Source organism: Tyto alba, unplaced genomic scaffold (genome assembly GCF_018691265.1).
Source record: "Tyto alba isolate M040663 unplaced genomic scaffold, T.alba_DEE_v4.0 Super-Scaffold_45, whole genome shotgun sequence".
NCBI lineage: Eukaryota > Metazoa > Chordata > Aves > Strigiformes > Tytonidae > Tyto > Tyto alba.
In genome coordinates, this window is record NW_024881321.1 from 2,637,964 (window position 1) to 2,657,599 (window position 19,636).

The 19,636-nt window shown below is 42.9% G+C and overlaps 1 protein-coding gene across 8 annotated transcripts in view; it reads left to right on the plus strand.

Moving 5' to 3' along the window:
* CAB39L (calcium binding protein 39 like) overlaps positions 1–19,636 on the plus strand; it is a 66,692-nt gene that overhangs the window by 17,304 nt on the left and 29,752 nt on the right. The window contains exons 1-3 of one of the 8 annotated variants that reach the window (XM_033006657.2): positions 1,852–2,591; positions 5,929–6,057; positions 11,451–11,599. In XM_033006657.2, coding sequence (XP_032862548.1) covers positions 11,498–11,599 — 102 coding nt within the window. In that variant the 5' untranslated portion in view covers positions 1,852–2,591; positions 5,929–6,057; positions 11,451–11,497. Of the gene's footprint in view, positions 1–1,851; positions 2,592–2,951; positions 3,071–5,928; positions 6,058–9,505; positions 9,723–11,450; positions 11,600–19,636 lie in introns of those variants that run through there. The other 7 variants (XM_009962781.3, XM_042806044.1, XM_042806046.1 and 4 more) reach the window with 7 other exon arrangements.

The window sequence follows — 19,636 nt, forward strand, 5'->3', positions numbered from 1 at the left end:
GTTGAACTCCACGGGACAACAGAGGGGTGTCTTTTTACCTGCTGAAGTGGTGGTGGATGCACTGTGGAAAGGATCAAATTTCCCTTGGGAGAGTTAGAGGAAAAAAAAAAGTTATTCTCTTAAAAACACACAGTGGAAATTAATGACACGGCGTACTCAGATTTTTTTGTTGCCTTAGGAGAAGCCGGTACCTTCAGTAGTAGCCCAAGGGCAGAGTTTTTATCATTTGACTTTCGCTGTGACGTTTACCCAAAGGCCGTGATACCCGATAAAAAAGAAAGGGCCAACCCCAGAGCGGGCGTAAGGTGTCCCGAGGTGCAGCACCCCTTCCCTCTCCCCGCCGAGCTGGGGCAGAGCAAGACGCCCATGAAACGGTGCCCGGCGCCGTATTTTCCCCCCCCCCAAGTCCTTCATGTTCAGCCTGCTCCTCGCTGTCCACCTGCCCGCCGAGCTTCGTGGAGAAAGATGCCGCTTCGGAGGGTGGCTTTTCCCTCTCTGAGCTTGGTGTCCACAGCGTCCCTCGCCGAGGTGGCCTGGAGAGGAAACCTGGCCAGGGGTGTCTAACAGAAAAAAAACTTTAATTCTGTGCTGGGGGGGAATGTTTCGCTACAGGTTTGGAGCAGAAATTGCCACTTGGTGTCACTTGTCCCAGCGGTTTTGGGCGCAGCAGGAGCAGCGCTCGTGCCTGTTCCCGGTACTGTCCAGGGCAGTCCGAAAACATGGGGCTGAGGCGTCTTGGTGATCTGTTCGGGCGAAGCGCAAGCACGAGCGGCGGCACGCTTCATGGATAAGTCAGGAGCGTGCATCTGCTGATCTGAGGTTGCCTCGGCACCTCCTGTGCAAACGCCGGAGCGAATTCAGGGGGAGGTTAAGGGAGCAGGGACTGCCTCTGCCTCTTTGAGCCCGGGGAGGGACGGGGAGTGACTGAAGCCAGGCAGGCTGATGGTTCTTGGCTCTTCAAAGTGAGGACTTGGGACTCTCCTGTTTGCCTTGGTTAGGAGCTGGGATCGCTAGCATAGGGTGGTAGCCCTTTAAAAGGTGGCTGTTTTGTCCGTATTCCTCAGAAATGAGGTTTCTCATGCTTTGTTTGCTTTTAATGTAGGGCTGTGAAGAGCTACTGCAAGTGAGCCCTAAGTTAAAATCTGATGAGACTGTAGTGCTGGTATGCGACAGGGGCTGAGACTAGCTCCCCAAGCAAACACAACAATATACAGAATTATTGATAATGGTGTGGGACTTTGGCTGGGCTTTGCCCTAAGGAAGAGGGGCTGGGAGGTGAAATCAGCCTCCGAGCTGGTGAGCTCAGCATAAGTACCCGCTGGGCTCTTAGCCTTGCTGGGTCTCGACTGAGATCTAGGTGAGGATGGGATTTAAATCCCATCCTGCAGTGGCTGGTAAAGCACCCTCCTTTCCCTGCTCTCAGTGCCGGGTAGACAGCTGGGGTTGGGGTGGGGAGGGAAAGGCACTCGCCATTCCCTTTGGGAATATGTGGCGCTTGCTGGGCAATAGCTGCCAAAAGAGAAAAGCGAAGCATTAAAAATTCCTTTAATTGCGTTTTGTTGTATTTGTGTGCTTGATAGCAGCTGGTAGTACTTGTTTCAGAATACTTTAATGGTGTGATTTTTTTTCTCCATCACATTAGCCTTTAAAAAAATATTTTAGGCTAGTGTTTTTCTTCAGTGGGGTTTAAATTTTGATAAGAGTATACTGCGGGATTTTTTTTCCCCTCCAGTATTACTGTGGAAAAGTATTTGGATCTTTATGTTATAATCTATAGTCAGGCAGGAAGCAGCTTAACTTCGGCTTCTCTGAGCAGGACTGTTGAAAGGCGCGGGGTGTGAGCATGTTGATTTTATTGTTGTCTTGTAATAGCAACCCGCTCTCGGGCTCCCTTATTTGCATTCTCAGCAGGACGGCAAGGTGAATAATTTAATTCCAGCAGCCTCTGCCACGTGACGATGCGAGGGACCCGTCAGCGATGCCTCCCCTGTGCCGACAGACTTCGGAGGGGAATGGAAACTTACAGAAGCGATGCGAAATCGTCGCATCTCCTCCCTTAACCCCGGGGAAATCTCCCGGCAGAGCGATCGCTTCTTCCTTCGCTTTTCCACGCGTTCCTCTGACGTGGAGCTTAGGGGAGGAGGGGAAGGGGGGGGGTGTGTGTGAGCCTGCGAGCAAGACGAGCGAGGGAGTGGGAAGCGGGGAGGGCAGCGGGGAAAAATGCACACCCAGCCACCGAGCTAGTTGGAGCAGGAACGACGAGGAGCCGGAGCGAGGCCCGGAGCCCAGCCGCCGGCAGCGGGGAGTGGAAATTTACAGCTGCTTGTGAGCGCCTGTGCATGTTGAAGCGATCCTTTCCGCTAACGCTTTTTCCAGAGGCTGAAGAAGAGCGGGAGGCCGAGTCGAGGGATCCCTTCTCTCTGCCACGTGTCAGTAACCGGAGGGTGGGGGGGGAGAAAGCGGAATTAAATGGAAGATAACTGAAGGCGGCTGCTGGCGGCGTGGCCTGCGGGGAGGCGGCAGAGCTGTCTTCAGCACCCGGCCATGGGGCTGCACGGGGCTGCCTAGGAGCCCCCACCTTTCCTCACGCAGTAAGTGTCGCCCGAAATGATGTCCTCCCAGTGACAGAAAGTTAAGCGATTTAATAAAACTTTTCTTTTTTTTTTTCCGGTTAGCACCAGCCTTTTCACAATGAGCCGCTTGCCTGCTTGCTCTCGATAGTTACGCTGTTAGCTTTTTATAGCTTTGTAAACTGTGTTACCAGGAGTGGCTTTTTAAAACAGGCAACCCTAAACAATACTCCTCCTGTTACATAAGGCGCTGGCTCCGCGACCAAGCTCTCCGTGTCCATGGAATATCTCTGGAAATGGCTTTATTTACAGCGTGGTTTCCAAAAATAAAATATCTGCAATATATCATTTCTCTTGCTCCTCTCCGCTGACTGCCTGCAGCTGCGGACTGGCTCTTGAGATGCAGAGGAATGAGAGCGTGGCCGCTTGCATAAGACATCGGGGAATGGTTAGAGATGAAGGGAAGATGGGCGCGTGTGTGAACTGTCACAAGCAACGGCGTATGTAAATTAACCATCTTGTTGTTTATAGTCAATAGGTCTTGTCCACCTGAAATGCTAATTCTGTGTAACGGGCTCTTCACGAAGACATTATCGGGCAGAACTTTCATTGGGCTTAAGGGAAGTTTTTTTTTTCTGAGCAAAGACTCTTTCGTGGGCTAATATTAGTAGGAAAGTGAGATTGCTGCTATAGAAAATTATTAGTTATGAAGCTATTGAAAGTAACACAGCAGGCTTGCTAAGAACGTGGCCAAGTGAGTGCTGTGTAGAGAGGTAACTTTCAGTAACATTGAACAAAAAGCAAAAACAGTATTCACATTCCTTTCTAATGGATTTAGAGGCAGTCCTATTCCCTCTTGGCTGCTGCCTATGTTATCTAAATTATATTACCGGTTTCCATTATTTCTATCGTTATTACTACTATAAATGTAAATTTAACTTGGTTTCCCTTTTACTTAAGTAAATGAAAAGCTATTAAGGGCTGTTCTGTTAGAATTGTGTGTATTTCAGAGACATTAGTTAAGAGATCTCCTTCTGCATGACTGAGCTTGTGGGAGTTTTGCTATGGACTACAGTTAGGCATGGAATTGAATTCTTAATTTTTTAGGTTTGAAAGAACTCCATGGTGACAAATGGAAATAGGGATCCCAAATATTCTTGACTCATCGATCCTGCAAATTTGGTGGCTGTAACACTGCTGGTTTCTTATCTTTCCAGTTTTATTCAACATCAAGTAATAACCTACTACTTCTAGCTAGTTCATTAGCATGAGTGGGAGAACCTGTGTAATTCCATGATACAGAGATGATCGATGCCGGTGTGAGTGTGGTGCCACAGGATGCTGCTTCTGCATGGGTTTAGAATCAGAATGTTGCCTGGCATGGCAGTGTGCACATGCTGTTTTGTAATAAATATTTTATAATAAGAATGATAGATGCAGTAGCACAGGACAATGCATAAAAGGACACCAGGCAGGAAAGTCAAACACTCAGAAGAGTTCCTAGCTTTAAATCTGGTATTTATCTGTGCCAGTGTAATCTGTTCTGTGTACCCTACTCGGGATACTTTCATTAAGCTTGTGCCATCACACATCTACAACGCTTTTCTCATCATCACTCCCTCATTCTGGTTTTGGCTGGTGAACACCCGAGCTGTAGTCTCCCCTCCAGCAGTCCTGTCTCTCTACCCTCCTTCCACCCCCTTCTTCCCCTCTTGTGCTGGAACAGCTCTTTGTAAAACCGTGGGGAGAACCGGACTAGAAACCCACGTGACCTTTTTTGACCCGCCTGGGGCTGGTTTTGGTTAACCTGGGTCGGTTCCCTGACCTGGCTCACCACGTGGCCCCACGAACAGCTGTACCCACGCCAACAGAGGCTGCAGGGATGTGGGCCGATGCGGGGCAGAGTGGCACAGTCACGGAACAAAGTGTTTATCAAACTGTGGCCTCAGTGACCAGATAGCTTATTCGGCGTTTCACTTTATCCCCCGTGTTTGCTGAGAGACTATATAGGCTTTTTGTTTTGGTTTTTTTTTTTTTTTTTTTAATTGAATGGGCGTTCAAGCACTCAATTAAAAATAGAATTATTAATTTCTTTGAGAGCTTCCATAGTGCTACACCACAGCACTTGAGTGGAGCATCACCATGAATGTCTTCAGTTCCATGACAGCGTTGAACAACTATGTGAGATTATTATTCTCATTCTGTAGGGGTGATAAGATTAAGGGCAGAGCTGCCTACTTATTTTCAATGTCTGATCTTCGGGGTTCTTGCCTTCTGCTAAAAATAAAAGGTGTTTGTGGCAATGGTAAGCATTACTGCAATGTTTTGTGTGTTCAGGTGAAGTTTCAGCCAATATTCACCTTCATTCCAGGTGATGAAACAAGTAGCCAACAGCAAGGCTTATGAAGAATAAATTCTTAAGTTTTTGGAATAATTTTGTTGCCACACAGAGATGGCATTCATCCACCCTAACCATAAAACTGTCATCTCTTCTGTTAATCTGTTGTCTCATTTGCAATGTACTTTCTAAAATCTGCAACTTGTTGAGGAATTGCAGAGAAGTTACTTGTTGTGTAGCCCTGATTACCTCTGCATATCGAATGTAACGTAGGTCGTGTGAGAGAACCGCATGGGGGGAGGACAGATTGGATTTCTCCAGGACATCATCACACATGGGGGCTTCCATCCCCTGGTTTGAGTACGTGACTCTGAATTTGCAAGAACTTTCCCAAATACGGCACGAGGGAGAAATGAGTAGGGAGTAAAGTGTCTCTTCTATTACGTAGAGACTGAATTAGGCAAAACTATGAAGAAATTGTGCTAATTCAGGCCAAATATGTGGGTCTTAGGCACACTGGCGTGAATGGAAAATGAAGGTCTCTTTCCATTCAAGAAGCTCTCGCCCAATATGAGTTACTGAAATGCTTTGATTCTGAACAGTAAGTCAGTGAAGGTTAGGAGCTAAGACAAGACAGATATCCGATACCTGAAGGGAATTTTTTTGCTTATTCATTTTTGAAGACCAGTTGGCTTATCTGGGGGAATGTCTGCGAAGAGTGAATGGATGGGCTCACGTGCTCTCTCCCACTCCTGCCTTGACGGGCAGGAGGAAACGTTTGTCACCGAGCTGCTTAACTGAGTCATTTCACAGTGGGATGGGCCAGTGCGTAGAGTGGTGTTACCGTCTGTATTTTTCCTTCATCATGCTTACAAGCTCAGTTGTAATCTTCCGGGAAAGTATATGATTAAAAACAAAGAAACTGTTGAGAACGTCTATAAACAGAACTAGATTTCTTACTGTACTTTATAGTTGTATTAAAGAGCTCAAGTTGCACTAACTTTTTTTTTTTTTTTTTAGTGCATTCCCTTTATGAGCAGATAAACTGTCAGAAGAGATATTTTGAAGACTGATAAAGCATAGGCTTTGGTGTCAAATGACTTAGGCTTCATTCCTGACACAGCCACTGATTTTTTTTTGTGACCTTGGGTAAGTCTTCTAATCTTTCTGTGCTTCAGCTTCTCACTTTGCAGACAAGGCAGAGTAACAGCAGGTATAGGTTTTTTTGGAAGTGTGTTTGCCATCTTGGTTAAATGATTGAAGAGCTGGAGGTCTCTGAGGGAGAGCATGTTATGTTACCTTTGACAGGCTACTGAATACCCTAAAACTCATGTCTGGTAAACCTCATCCACCTCTGGATTTAACTTGCTGCTTTAGCCTGTGTGATATTTTTTTTTCCTTTTTTTTCCCGACTCTTAAAAGAAACAGCCAAATAATTTAAAAGTCATGCTTTAAAATTGCCTTTTGGTGTTTCTGTCATTTACCTAAAATAAAAACAGTGCCTTTTTTTTTTTTTTTTTCTCCCAAACAAACACAGAATTATATTCCCTGTAAGTATTTTTGTGAAAGTAGGGCTCGTAAAATGCGCTGAAGACTCCAGATCTGGCAGCTGAAACGTCCTGTTCATACTGATGGCAACATCAAGTTTTGGAAACCACCGTTCCTGCTACAGCACCGTTGGGGCGTTCCCTGTGTGACCAGGAGAGGCAACCTCCCAGGCTGGGAGTTGGTCCAGTGGGATACAGCTGTTTCCTTGGTCTCATAAACTCCTCACTAGAGCACCAGTGAAATAACATCATCACAATTAAATGTTTCAGAAGTTGGCTGATCCCCTGTTCTGAATCCAGGAGTGTCCACAATGCATTTCTGATGTTATAAAAACATATGCTGTTGAATAACCATTAGATGGAGAAAGTTTTCCTAGAAAGCATGAAAGAAAGGGGCTCATTCAGTCCTGTCCCCTGCTACCAGACAGCAGTGTCAAAAATTTATGAACAGTTGCTCTGTAGAGCGCTTGGTAGAGTAGGTCATTTCAAAATCTCCAAGTTCCAATGGTTGGAAACCTTTATATTTTCAGCTTAAGTTTATTCATCGGCAGTTTATAGCCATTTGCTTCTACATATATAAAGTGTTATTATTATTTGAGCTGAAGTAGATTCTTCAGATTCCCTGTATTTTTATTCTAAGCTTACCAGGGTGGGCACTTTTAGCCTCCTAGGGTGCTGGTCTTCCCATTTTTCTGACCAGCCTAGGGTCCTTCCCTGCACCCACTCTAATCTCTGTTGATTTTACTTGACTGTGGGTATTCAGGATCGTGTACAATGTTCCGTATGAAGTTCCATCAAGACTTTGTATTGCTGCTGGTAATTATTCTCTTAATTCATCACAGATTTATGTCTGTCTGTCTCTTGTCTGTAAAATACAGGTGTAGTCACCAGATGTCTGTCTTTGTCACGTCTCATAGTGAGTCCTCAGCTTGATGCAGATATTCATAGAATCACAGAATGGTTTGGGTTGGAAGGGACCTTTGAAGGTCACCTAGTCCAACCCCCCCTGCCATGGGCAGAGAAGTCTTCAACTAGATCAGATTGCTTGGAGCTCCATCCAGCCTGACCTTGAATGTTTCCAGGGATGGGGCATCTACAAATTCTGTCTTTTCTGCTGTTCAGTATTATCTGATAACTTTCTGCACTTAATTTTTATCCCATTTTTATTATCTCAGTCCTTGAGGCAATCCGATTTCTCAGGTAACGATATTCCAGTCCTCTTCTATGTTGATAATATCTTCCTATTTTGAGGCACCACAATTTTGGGGTAGGCTCTTAATTCCTATGCATCTCTAAATATGATCCTGTTCCCAAATTGCTCTTACCTTCTCAGACAATCAGTCTCCCTTTACATGATAATTTTCCTTCAAATAGTTTATTTTCTCCTACATGCAATTTAGTGTATTTCCACGTTAGATGCATGGATTCTACTGTGTTTTCTCTGTCTAAAAATATATTCATAAGGGATTATATTATGAGCTACCTTTGGTAAGCCTGTGTTGCATTCTCCTCAGTTGTCATTCATCTTTGTGTTTCAGTTATTTTTAGATTGGTTTCTTGAAAAAACAAAGCTTATGTGGTCACGCTGTCCATCTCTCATCGTACTTCTCTTCCCATGGTAACTTTTGAACTTACCGGCCAATTTCAAGCAACCTTGACAGAAGCCTAGATGCCTGGAAAATACAGAGTGCCAAAAAATAGACTGAAAATAAGTGCTGACAGGGATAGGGAATTTAAACCAAGTTAGTGCCTCTACCGAAGATAAGTCCTTCCAAGTAAAGCTTAGAGAGGAGAGAGCTGATATGAGGAGGAGGACAGGGCAGAAATGCCCAGCTGCATTAAGAGCTTTCCTAAAAGTTTGTGCTTTCTTTCATGAGGGAGAATCCAGTCATGAGGAGTAAAGCTGGAGGAGAGGGGTCCTTGTTTTGCTATGTGCCTTATGGAATAGCCAGCCATAAGACCAAGTAGTACAACCCCCAGACCTCAGCAGAATGACTTGAATTGTGAATAGCACGTGCCCCCCAGGAGATTCCTGCATAGGAAAGCAAAAGGGACCATAACCTGCAGCTGCCAGTATGCATTTTCTGAAGTGATGGGTCATCTTTTGCCAGGTGCTGATGGGTTAAAAAAATGTGTCCTGAAAAGGGGTGAATCCAAAAATGTTCTCTGATAAACATCTGGGGCTCTTACCCTTTTTCTTTCTGTGTCCGTCCACTTGCATACGGGGGATGCTTTGCTTTATAAGGCTGTTAAATGAAGTGAGGCAGACTTGCCTCTGTTCAGTGGAGGGATTAACTAAACAGTCTCGAGTCCATTCCTGCCCTATTATCCATGGTTTTGCTGTTGCAATTAGGACACTGGTAGGGTATGAAGTGAAAAGAAATGGTATTTTGTCACTGAGCAGTGCAGCGGTGAGTTGGTGGTGAGACTGGAACTATACAGTAGAAAATTGCTAGCCTGGTTATTGGAGTTTTATGTCAATTAGTGATTATACAAATACAGATACCATACTCTAGACAGCTAGTAAGTTATTTTGGGGGAGGAAAGTGTGTTTATAATTTATAGTCAACATTTCAGTTAGAAATGTGGACTTAATTTTTTTTAAATCTCAGAACCTCTAGCGCGTGAGTACTTCAATTTAAAAATTAAATTATTTCCCCCTTTGCTTTTCCTTGTGTGGATACTTCTAAAAGGGGAAGATGAAAGGATGGCTTCAGCAATCTGAATAAACCTCCTCCACCTTTGATGAAAATGCTTCTTTTCTGAAATGCAACGTGCCTGTTGAGCTCCTGTTCTCAGACTCTCTCTCTTGCACCTTCACAGCCTCATGCTGTGTCTTCATGGATAATAAAAACGTGCAGAATCAGGTCCTTCTCAAAGCGTGTTGTGAATTACTAATCTTCTAATTGCAGCACGCTGAGGATTAAGAGGTGCTTGGTGGTTGCTAGCAGCGTTTAAACAAATTCATTGTATAATCCTGGCATCCCAGTCTTTTCCAGTGCTCGTATGTAGCTGGAAGTGCCCAAATGAGTTAGTCATTAGGATATCCAGTCTTCAGTCTTGCACGTTGTCAGGTCGAGATGTGACTCTGTTCTGTTGCTGGTCAGATGGTGCTGCCAAAGCTTGCAGTCATGAGCTCCATGGGAGCAGGACTAATGCAGTTCAGAGCTCAGCCAAGGAGTGAAGGTTACGTAGTCAAAACTGCAGAAAAAACCCAATTAGTTTGAACTGAATTGTGAGGAGCTTGAAAGTGGAAATCCAAAAGAGGTGAGCTTTCAGACAACGAACGTGAAAATATTCCTGTAAAACTGACTTAGCAACAAATGAGAAGCTATATACAAATTGACCTCCTCTGGACACTATAAAGGAGCTTTTGGTTTAAATAAGACATTTGAAAGTATTTCTCGCGCGTCGTAGAAACTGTTCTTGTAAAGATAATCTGCAAAAATATTTAAAAATGTTTTTAATAAGACATTAGTCTGTATAGATTTATATATATTTTTTTTTTATTTCTAATTTTCTTAAAGTATTCCTCCATAGTTTGAATTTTGTATTTGGCTGGTTTATATGGTTGCTATTTATAGTTGTAATAGAATGTGTATCTAATCCGATAGATGTGTATCTAATTCCATAGGATATTTGGGGATTAGTAACACATGGATGTATGGCACAAATGGGGTCATACTTCCTGAGGGACTCTGTAGCGTGTCAGTAGTAACAACGAAACATGAGAGGAGTGGGTTCTTTGGGACCACCGGGAAAACATCGCCCTATTCTGTTTTCTTCTTTATACTGTGCGTATTGTGCTCGCTTAATTCTCTCCTTTGTATAATGCTTGTTTTTTAATTGTAAAAGTTGAAGAAGAATAAGGAGATTGAAGTGGTTTGTGGTATACATTTATGTTTTCATGACTAATCTTGCAGATGTGTGTGGGGAGGGATGGTGATGGTCGTCTTTTGTTGTGGAAAGCGATAAAAGTTTGAGATTATTTTTGCTTTTCGTTTTTTGTTTTTTGTTACCTCATCTTTGTTATGGTCCAAACTGGAATGCAGTCCATAATGGTACTGGGCTCTCCCTGGAAAGTCATACTGCCTTAACCAGAGCTTATTCCACTCTGTGGTCTGTCCATTGTCTTTGGTAGATCTTTGTATCGAACCCTCGTCAAAATCCATGGGAATTCACAACCTAATGCTATGTAGCATCAGAAACTAAGCTACTTGGTTTCTTTCATGTTTAAATACAGTGATGTGGTATTTGCCTTTCTAACCATACAGAGGAAGAATGTTTTAAATTAAACAAACAAAACCATTTTCTCCAAAATGCTCGGTCTTTCATTTAAATGCCATGAAAACATTTGTGTCCGTATTTGGGCCTGATCCTCTGTTCCTTATTTAATTCAGGCAATGTTTTACACAAGTGAGATCTGTTCCATAGATTCTTGAAGTCTGTCAGAACTTAGGGGATAGCTTAAACTGCTTCCTCCTGAGAAGCTTTAGGCTGGAAAAGAAAAGCAGCTGAAGGAGAAGGAGTGATGGCGGAGAAGCTGGGACCTTATCTTGAGTGCTCTAAACAAAGGACACTTTTGGTGTGCTGGAGTCTGCTGTTCGTTATCTGCCTCGCCATGAAACCAGTGAAGTTTGGCAGCTGTTGGAAATCCAGTGGATCCTGCCAGATACGCAGCATCCAGAAAACACTGGACATAGGCACAGACTTGCTGGAGTGATGACCTGTAGGTCGGGGGCTTTGGGAAGCATCCAGCTCCTGTGCAGGTGCTGAGCAGTGGCTTTCCACATGCGAACGGTGGCTCGTGAGTCCTGGATGAACTTGCAGTAGCTGTACGTGAGAACTTTTACTGCTCTACTGAGTAGCTGAAGCAAAATATAGTGCCTGGGGCATAACCCTTTCTTGTTCATAATGTCTTTGTGCGTTTTTATTGCATTTTTGTATAAAACTTAAAAGCTTTTTTTTTTTTTTTTTTTTTTCGGTTGATTTAAGGCGGTCCTCTTCTATCCTGAAAGAAGAAATCCAAGTGAAGAAAAAACATGCCTTTGTTTAGTAAATCGCACAAAAATCCTGCTGAGATTGTGAAAATTCTGAAAGAAAACATGGCCATATTGGAAAAACAAGAAAAAAAGACTGACAAGGTAAGAGGTAACGGTGTGGAAGACCGATAAGGTTTTTATGCTGGGGAAACAGTAGAATAAAGGGAATAAAATTTTGTTTGCTCACTGCCCTGATTCTGCAAGCACTTGCACATGTAAGTAGCTTTGTGCTTGAACAGTTCTGCTGAAATCAGGGGGCTTTTGCATAACTAAAGTACAGCCAATCTGGGGATCAAGCAGAAAATTTTGAGATCCAGGAGCCTCAGACAAAGCAAAGGGTGATCCCCTACTACTTCAAATAGTAATGCATCTAACAAAACCGCTTGGAAGGCCTTTTGAAAACTATTTAACCGTTAATTGTTTTAGCAGGGTAACAAATGAGACTGCCAATTAACGTGTGGGTACCCACAGAGCAAAACTTACTTCTCATGAACATTGTTCGTGTAAAACAACAAACCTGTGTGTATTCAGGTGTATAAAAACCAAATCTCATTCTATCGATCCTTTCTGATCTTCTGGGTGCTAGTGCTTCCTAAATGAACCGTGCTAATTGTATTCTAATTATAGTGCTAGATTTTTGCTAATACTATTGCTCTCCTGTAACCCCGTGACACAGACCTGAGTTACTTTTGCCACTCTCCCAGTGACCAGTTAAGAAGATGCACCCCAGAGTACAAACTGGTCCCAATTAGGAATTTGTGCTTACATAAAATCAATTTTTTTTTTTTTTTCATCTGAGACTTTGACCCTTTATATTATTAGTGTAGTAGAAGTATATGATTTTCATTAATAACAAACTCGTTTTAGGTTAAAACTGAATGTCTGTGGAAAGAGAAATAGCTGATAAGTGACATTAACACAATTTTCATTCAGCTGATGTTTGTGTGTGCATGGTGTGCTTCCCCCACCCTGTGCAGGAGCCTGAATTAAAATGAGCCCAACCCACAAGGCAAGCATGGAGCCCTTCGTGCCCTTAGTGAAATCCTCTTGAAACTTTTTGGTTCAAAGCAAGTCGCTCAGGGTGTGTTAATTATGTAAGATCAGTCACATGGATTTCAGGGAGGCCTCTGGTATTTGATGTCTCATGCTGAAATACCTTCAGTTAACTGAAAAGCACTGAGAGAATTTGACTCTGAACTAAAACTTGAAATAAGTAAATAAACCAACAGAATCTGCCCTCCCCTGCTGAATTCATCCTTCAGAGCCCGATTAAATAAGACATTCAAAGCAGAAGCTCTTGACTTGGATTTCTTTTCTATTTGCTTTGCAGCATGACTCCTCTGGGTTGTGGTTTTGAGGATTTTTGGCTTTGAGCTGGTTTGTTTATTTGGGTGTCAGTGACAAAGGAGGAAAAATTCAGACTTAGAGAATCGAGAACTCGATGTAAATTTTTCATAAAAGTCAGAACAGCTGGTGTGTGTTTTCCTCACAAAGCAAAAGATATGGGAGCGTTCCCCTGGCATATTAGGATGAAAACAGCTTGAGAATTTAACGACAACGCTTCTTTTACAGGAGGAGGTTGGTTTTTCAGTGTTTTATTCCATACTTCTGTCACTGTGGGATGGAGGCTGTTCCTCGGGTGAATGTGGATGGCTGGGGGAGAGGAGGGAGGGGGGGACAAGGCAGGCACTTCAGCAGCAAGGCAGAAAGGGAAGAAAGCAGCCCTTTTTTTGAATGGTATTTACACGTATGTTTTACGTGGCTTGTTGACTCAGGACTTTGTGCTGAGGTGTAGAGGAAGCACATAAGGCCTTTCTCCCTTTGGAAGGGAAGATGTGAGCCTCTGCAGTAATGCTACCTTTCATCTGAAGTGTTGCACTGACCCGCCATGAAATAAATACCTATTAAAGAAAATAGCTGGATTAATTCCCCTGAGTTTAAGGAAGTAAATTGTAAGGAATATCTTCATTACTGTGACAACAGTAAACTTTAAAAAATGGCAGGAAAAATAACTCTTGCAAAAACAACCACCCCATCACATCTCTTACTATCCATACAGGTTTGTGGACTTAGTAAAACTATTTTTAAGTGTTGTCTGCATTTTGAATTGGAGAAGAAAAGATGATGGGGAGACTTTCAGTGGCACACAGATGTTCAAAACTTACTTAGTAATACTAATGAATAACGTCTTTTCTTGAGTATGATTAGAGAAATTTAACTGAAAACAAAAGCAAAACGAAACAAAGCACAGTGTTGTACTCTGTGCTCTTCAAAACCTGGTAAGGTTTTAAATTTACCTTTGCTTTGATTTCCAAAGGGAGATGAAATGTGTTAAACTTTCATAAAAGGGCTCAGAGTTCTGGCTCCTGCAAGAGCCGCAGATCCTGGATATCCCAGAGCTGGTTTTGGACCCTGTGGGCCTGTGAACACAGAAGTTTGGGAATCAGGGCCCTGCGATTTCTTCAAATTTCTTGCTCCTTGTCATTTTCCATGTGAACCGGGGACGTGCCATTTTGCCTCACCATAAAACCGAGGTTCCCAGGACTTTTGGGGTACGACTCCACAGCATCTCTGATTTTGCTCCTGTGCAGAATAGCTTCCAACTGGGACTTGCCTCAGATGCCTAAACAAGAAGATTTATCCTGTGACAATTGAGCTGTTATTGTAGCACAGCCAGCGTGGTATGTGGGCTGAGACAGCTAAAAGCTGCTAATACAGCCGGAATTGGCAGAGAAGTGTGGCAAAGCCTAAATTAACTGCAGGGCTAGTGGAGAACCTCCTTGTTTCTTTTCCCAGTTGAGAAATTGTAAGTATGAGGTGAAGATGCCCTGGGCAGCTGCGGGGGGGGCGTGAGGTTGGACAGGATGAGGCTTGACGCTTCTAATACAACTTTTTGCAACTTTCAGCAGGAACCATCTGTGCCTGGGAAGGGGCTGTTTTTAGATGATGCAGAAATGATCATTCCTACCAAGCCATGCAGTATGCAGGTAGAGGGAGCCTTACAGCAGATCAGTTAAGACTTTCTGAGTAATGGGAAGAGGGGGGGAGGACACGACTTGATACACAGGATGCAGAGAAGCCATTTGTAAGTATAAAGGCAATTTACATCTTTTCTGAGACACATTTCCATGTGCACACGTACTGTACAGAAGTTTGTGCTCTTTCTTAATGATGCTGCTTGTTAGTCATAGGATAGGACCCATTCAGGCTTTGACTGAACTTTATTGACTGTGCTAGCATCCATCTTCTTACATAAGGGTTGAATTTGACCCAGTTCCTCCATGCGTCTTATTTTTTAAAAAAAACCCAAAACTATTAATGCGTGTAGTGTTGCCCTAGTGATTTTTAAAACTCTCAACTGAAAAACAGGCTAAGTTTGAATGTTTGGTTCTTACTTTTATTTTATGGGTGGGGTTTTTTGTTTATTTGCTTGTATGGATGTGTGTGTCCTTAAGGCTTTGCCATTTTCTCAGCTACATTCTGATGGCTGATAGATCACAGGTTGAGAAGTGCCACCACACATGGCTCTTCTTCCTCTGAAGTGCTCTTTCTAATACCTTGCTTTTAATTTTTTTTTTTAAATAACATCTATTTTAAGGAAGGTATTGCAGCACTGGCAAATCTAATGTAACAATTGGGAGATTAAGTAGGGTAAGACAGAGCTGGAAAAGTGGACTGAAGCCTTCTCTATCAACCATCCTCTCTTCCAACATCTGAAATAAATAAGGTGTTCTTGTCGCACGTACAATTGCTGACATCCTGTTCAGGTTTTGATGCGGCGAAGAACAATTAATTATGGTTTATTACAAAATTCTATAAATGCCATAAAAAGTCAATCTTGGTCATGTAGAACCAAACTGTGCTTGGATTGCATGAAAAATACCCATTCTGGTATTAACTAGAAAAGCAGGGGAGTATTTAAATACCTAGGAAATGAAGTCTTCAGAGCTCGGACTCTCTTCCTTATTTCTGGCATGAACCCCCGTAGCGTTTGGAGGACGCACATAAATAAGGAGCAAGAGAAGAGAAACACTGTTATCAAGTGGACAGATTTGTTGAACCTGAGGAAGAATGGACAGCATGGGACACACTGGTCATACCTCTTCATTTATTACTGATACGCTGCCATGTCTTTTGCTGATGGGTGTCGTAAAGGAACGTTGATAGAAACCTGACCCATCTCACCAAAAAGGCGGGGAGACATCCCGGCTTCTCAAAGTCTTGTGTTCAGCTGCGGAGTGAGTCCGGTCAGCACAAAGCAGTGCAGGTGGCATCCAGTTTGGCACTGGAGGATGTCCTTGGACACATCACCCTTTCCCTGGTAACCAAACACCTTTGGGTGCGGCGCCCGTGACTCAGTGCCCTCTGTGGTACCTACAGGTTTGGTAACATTTTCTGAACCCGCCCTGCAGCAAAAGTCTTCAAAGCGTCACAGGCTTTTAATTTAGTACAGCAAATGGATCTGAGGCCGGTTGAAACTTGGCCTAACCTTTGTGCTTGGCCTAGATGAGCTGGAAGATTTGCGGTTTCTGGTGTAGCTGGTCCAAGACTTGGGTTTGTGGTGGGAGATGAACCCAAGGGAGTTAGAGCTGGTTCAGGGTGCTGTCCTGGCAGGCTGAGCCTCAGGCTGCAGTGCCTTTACTCGGTGTTCAGAAACATCGTGAAGCCAGATGTAAAATAACCTGAAGTGTCTACCTTCTTCCCCTTTCACTCAAATATATCTAATGAGACTGCTTGTTCAGGTAGGTCACTGTAATCTGTCCTCTGTTTCATCTCCGGGTACTGTAACAAATTTGGTACTGTTCAGAAGGGTCAGGAGAGCAGCATTTTACTAAGGCTGCAGTTAAAAGACTTTTTAGAACAAATGTATTGATAAATCCTGCTTTTTTACATAGCAACAGGGAAGCCATTATCAGCCTCTGCTCACCTTGCTTGCTCCTGCACTGATAAAGCAGCTGGGGACCGGTGTGTGAGATGAGGTGCATGTGGAGGACGTGATGTGCATTCGCATGGAAGAATGGTTGCCTGACTCCTGTCAACACAAATACCCACGGATGTGATTCTGCAGCTGCCAAAGTCGGTTGCAAAATTGCCTTCGACTTCATTGCTGCACGCTGAAACCGAGGGAATGAGATAAGAAGGGCTTGGCACCCCTTCCTTCTAGCTCTGCATGTCCGGGGGTTTTGTGGAGCGTTTCATGTTTCAGCTTCCCTGCTCTGCTAAGGCCTGTTATTGCTCTAGAGATGGGAGAAACTCCAGATACTATCAGGTGCCGGTGCCAAGGGTTTAAAACCTGTCTCTTCTGGTTGCCTTTTTCTAATTATTATTTCTAAGGACCTTACAACCTTTAGTTCTGTCTTAAGTGCAGATGTCTTAAGTGGGAAATATGTTTATGTCCACCTGTCCTTTCCACTTAATCATACGTCCTTTTAAAAGGCATTTCCCTATTGTGCCTGCTTGGATAAATCGCCTTTTCCAGCTTCCTTGAGTACTAGGCTACAATATTTTGCTAAAGGACGAAGTTCATGGCTCCCGATCTAAAATCTCCCCAATTTGTTCCTATATATCCATTTAACATGCATCTGTACCAAGAATAATATTCTTTTAGGAGAAAAATTGGTTTGAATCGCACAGAATATTTTTAAACAAGATAAAGCCAAACCAAGGAGCTTTATGCTTTTGGTTGTAACATATAACACGGAGTACTGGCAGTTCACTGAATCACACATTGGAGTATTTAACATCACACTGGCAGGCAGCTGTGTGTGTCACTGTCTGCTGCTGTGCAAGAGATCAACAGTTTAGAAAGTGATTTTTGCCCTGGAAATAAACTAGGTACACAAACAGAAGCTGGATGATCCAATTCACCATATTCTTACGAACAATTGAGGATTTCCTGATCACTATGCAGATGCCAGATGTCAGGCATCCCATATTTTTCTTATGTATATTTGGTATCTGAGTTTGGAAAGGTGGAAAAAAATTCATGCAGTCTGTTTTTTCTTCACTGTTATGGTTGGTCATAAATGTTAGCTTAAGTCCCAGGATGAATAAAAGTAAGAATAAGCCCTTCTAACCTGTAACATATGTACATAGGTGTGAAACCTCTAACCTGTTGGTGGAACAGAGGTAAAATAGAGACAACCCACTGAAAGGTTTGAAAAGCAGCAGTTCAGGTGTAGGAGCTTGGACTGTTGAGTATTCAAGGCCTGATACTTTTCCCCTTATGGTTTTTGTAATCTTCCTTGGAGAAGAGTAAAAAGATGCACTAGATCTACATGGCATAACAGGAGGTCCATCTCTCTTTGACAAGCATAACAGGTCTGGATCACGAGCACTTAATGCGACACTTTTAAGATAAATGTGGGATTGCTGTAAGTAGCTAAGGAGCGGGGAAAGGCAAGCTTAGTAAGTAGAGGTAGTTTTTATTAAGCCAGTTGGAACAGCTAGAAATTTAATTTGCTGAATTTGGGGACTCTCGGTAAAGTATCTCTGTGGTGTGTTATGGGATTTTTAAAAACACGCCTGTATAAAGTTTGGATTTCTGAAGCAAAGGATCTATATCATGCACAAGCAGTGTTGCAGATAAAACAGCTTAGCCTTTGAGTATGTAAAGTCCCAACTCAGGTAATTATGGAAATAAAAATTCAGCTTTCTGCGTGAACAACAGATAAGACATTTGTTTTAGCCTTTCATGCTACTCTTTAAAATCTCTCTGGAAGATTTTAGACGAACAGGAAAAAATTAAGACTTAGAGGATTTCTTTGTGATCTCTTAGTGAAAAAAGCAAGAAACTCCTTATTAAACTGTCTTGTATAATTGTGGAATGTAGAGAAAAAAAAAAAATAGCTGTTTTGCAGCATTCCTTAATAATACTAAATTACTGCCCTAAGAATACTGTCATGCACTTTGGCCATCCTGTAGAGATCAGCCCTCCCCCCCCCCCCCACCCAAAAAAAAAAAAGATAAAACTCAAGAAATTGTTTTCTAGACCTGGAAAAGCAAGTTAAAGTGAAGAACCCAATATTAGCACTGTGGGTAAGGGAGATCAACACTGGAGTATGAAAATATTTCAACATAGGCATAGTAGTGTTACCTATTCTGTAATACTGGACCTTTGCAACAAATTCAGCTGGTCTTCACTTGTGTGTTAGGCTGCAGAGAGGAGAGTCTTGAGGTCTTTCAGGGAAGATTTTTGTTTTTTTTTATACAGAATTTCAGGGAATAAGCTCTTTATAAGCTACTTTCTTTGTGTTATGATCCTCTCAAGTCAACAATGACAAGACACTGATCTATGAGGAAATGAAGCTTGAAACAAGTATCTTCAAGTCATAAAGTTTCCAGCTCTCTCCAGCTGATGAAGCTGTTGGTAGGTTTGGAAAGACAGATTAATGCTGACAGAAAATCAAGTTTATAAGCAGAGGAGTTTGAACACGTTTATAATTTAACTTAGAGAAGTTATATAGCCTTATCTATGTCATCAGTTTTCCAGCTCCAAGGCTACTAAACATCATCTAGTCTAGTAGGGTTAGCAGAGTAATCCAGGGATTGTTGATTTTAACATTTACACAAAACGTTGTATTTCAAAACAAACCCAGAAACCTCTTGTGGGTTGCCAGTCACTATAAACTATTCTCTGTGGATAAAGAGTTATTTCTCGTTGGAAGTAGCTTGTTAGTCCTGTGTTGGGTGAAAGTAGGGAAGAAATGGCCATCAGTGAGAGAACTGCCTTGATTGCACGTGTGGGTACGGGTTGAGCTTTCCTTCACTCCCCTTACACAGCTATTGCAAACCAACCTCGTAACTCATTTGAGAATTACCGATGTAGTTGGATCCTCCCAGGTTTGGGCAAGGTGAACTGGAATGCCTGTAGACCAGAAACCTGCACGTTGCTTTAGGAGGTGAAGATCCTGATGTCCGTGCAGTGACAGCAATGCAAACACTAAATTGATGCGCGCGCTGGGAATCAGCTTGCATTTCATCTTGTGCTTTGGTGTCCCTGTCTGCAACTTCAACTGTCTAAAGCCCAACATATCCCACTTTTGCCATTTGTATGTAATATAGAAAGCTGTTCTGTTTAGGATTCTGTTTAGTTTTCTCCTTTCCCCCTTTTTCCCCTCGGTTCCCACCAGCTTCTCT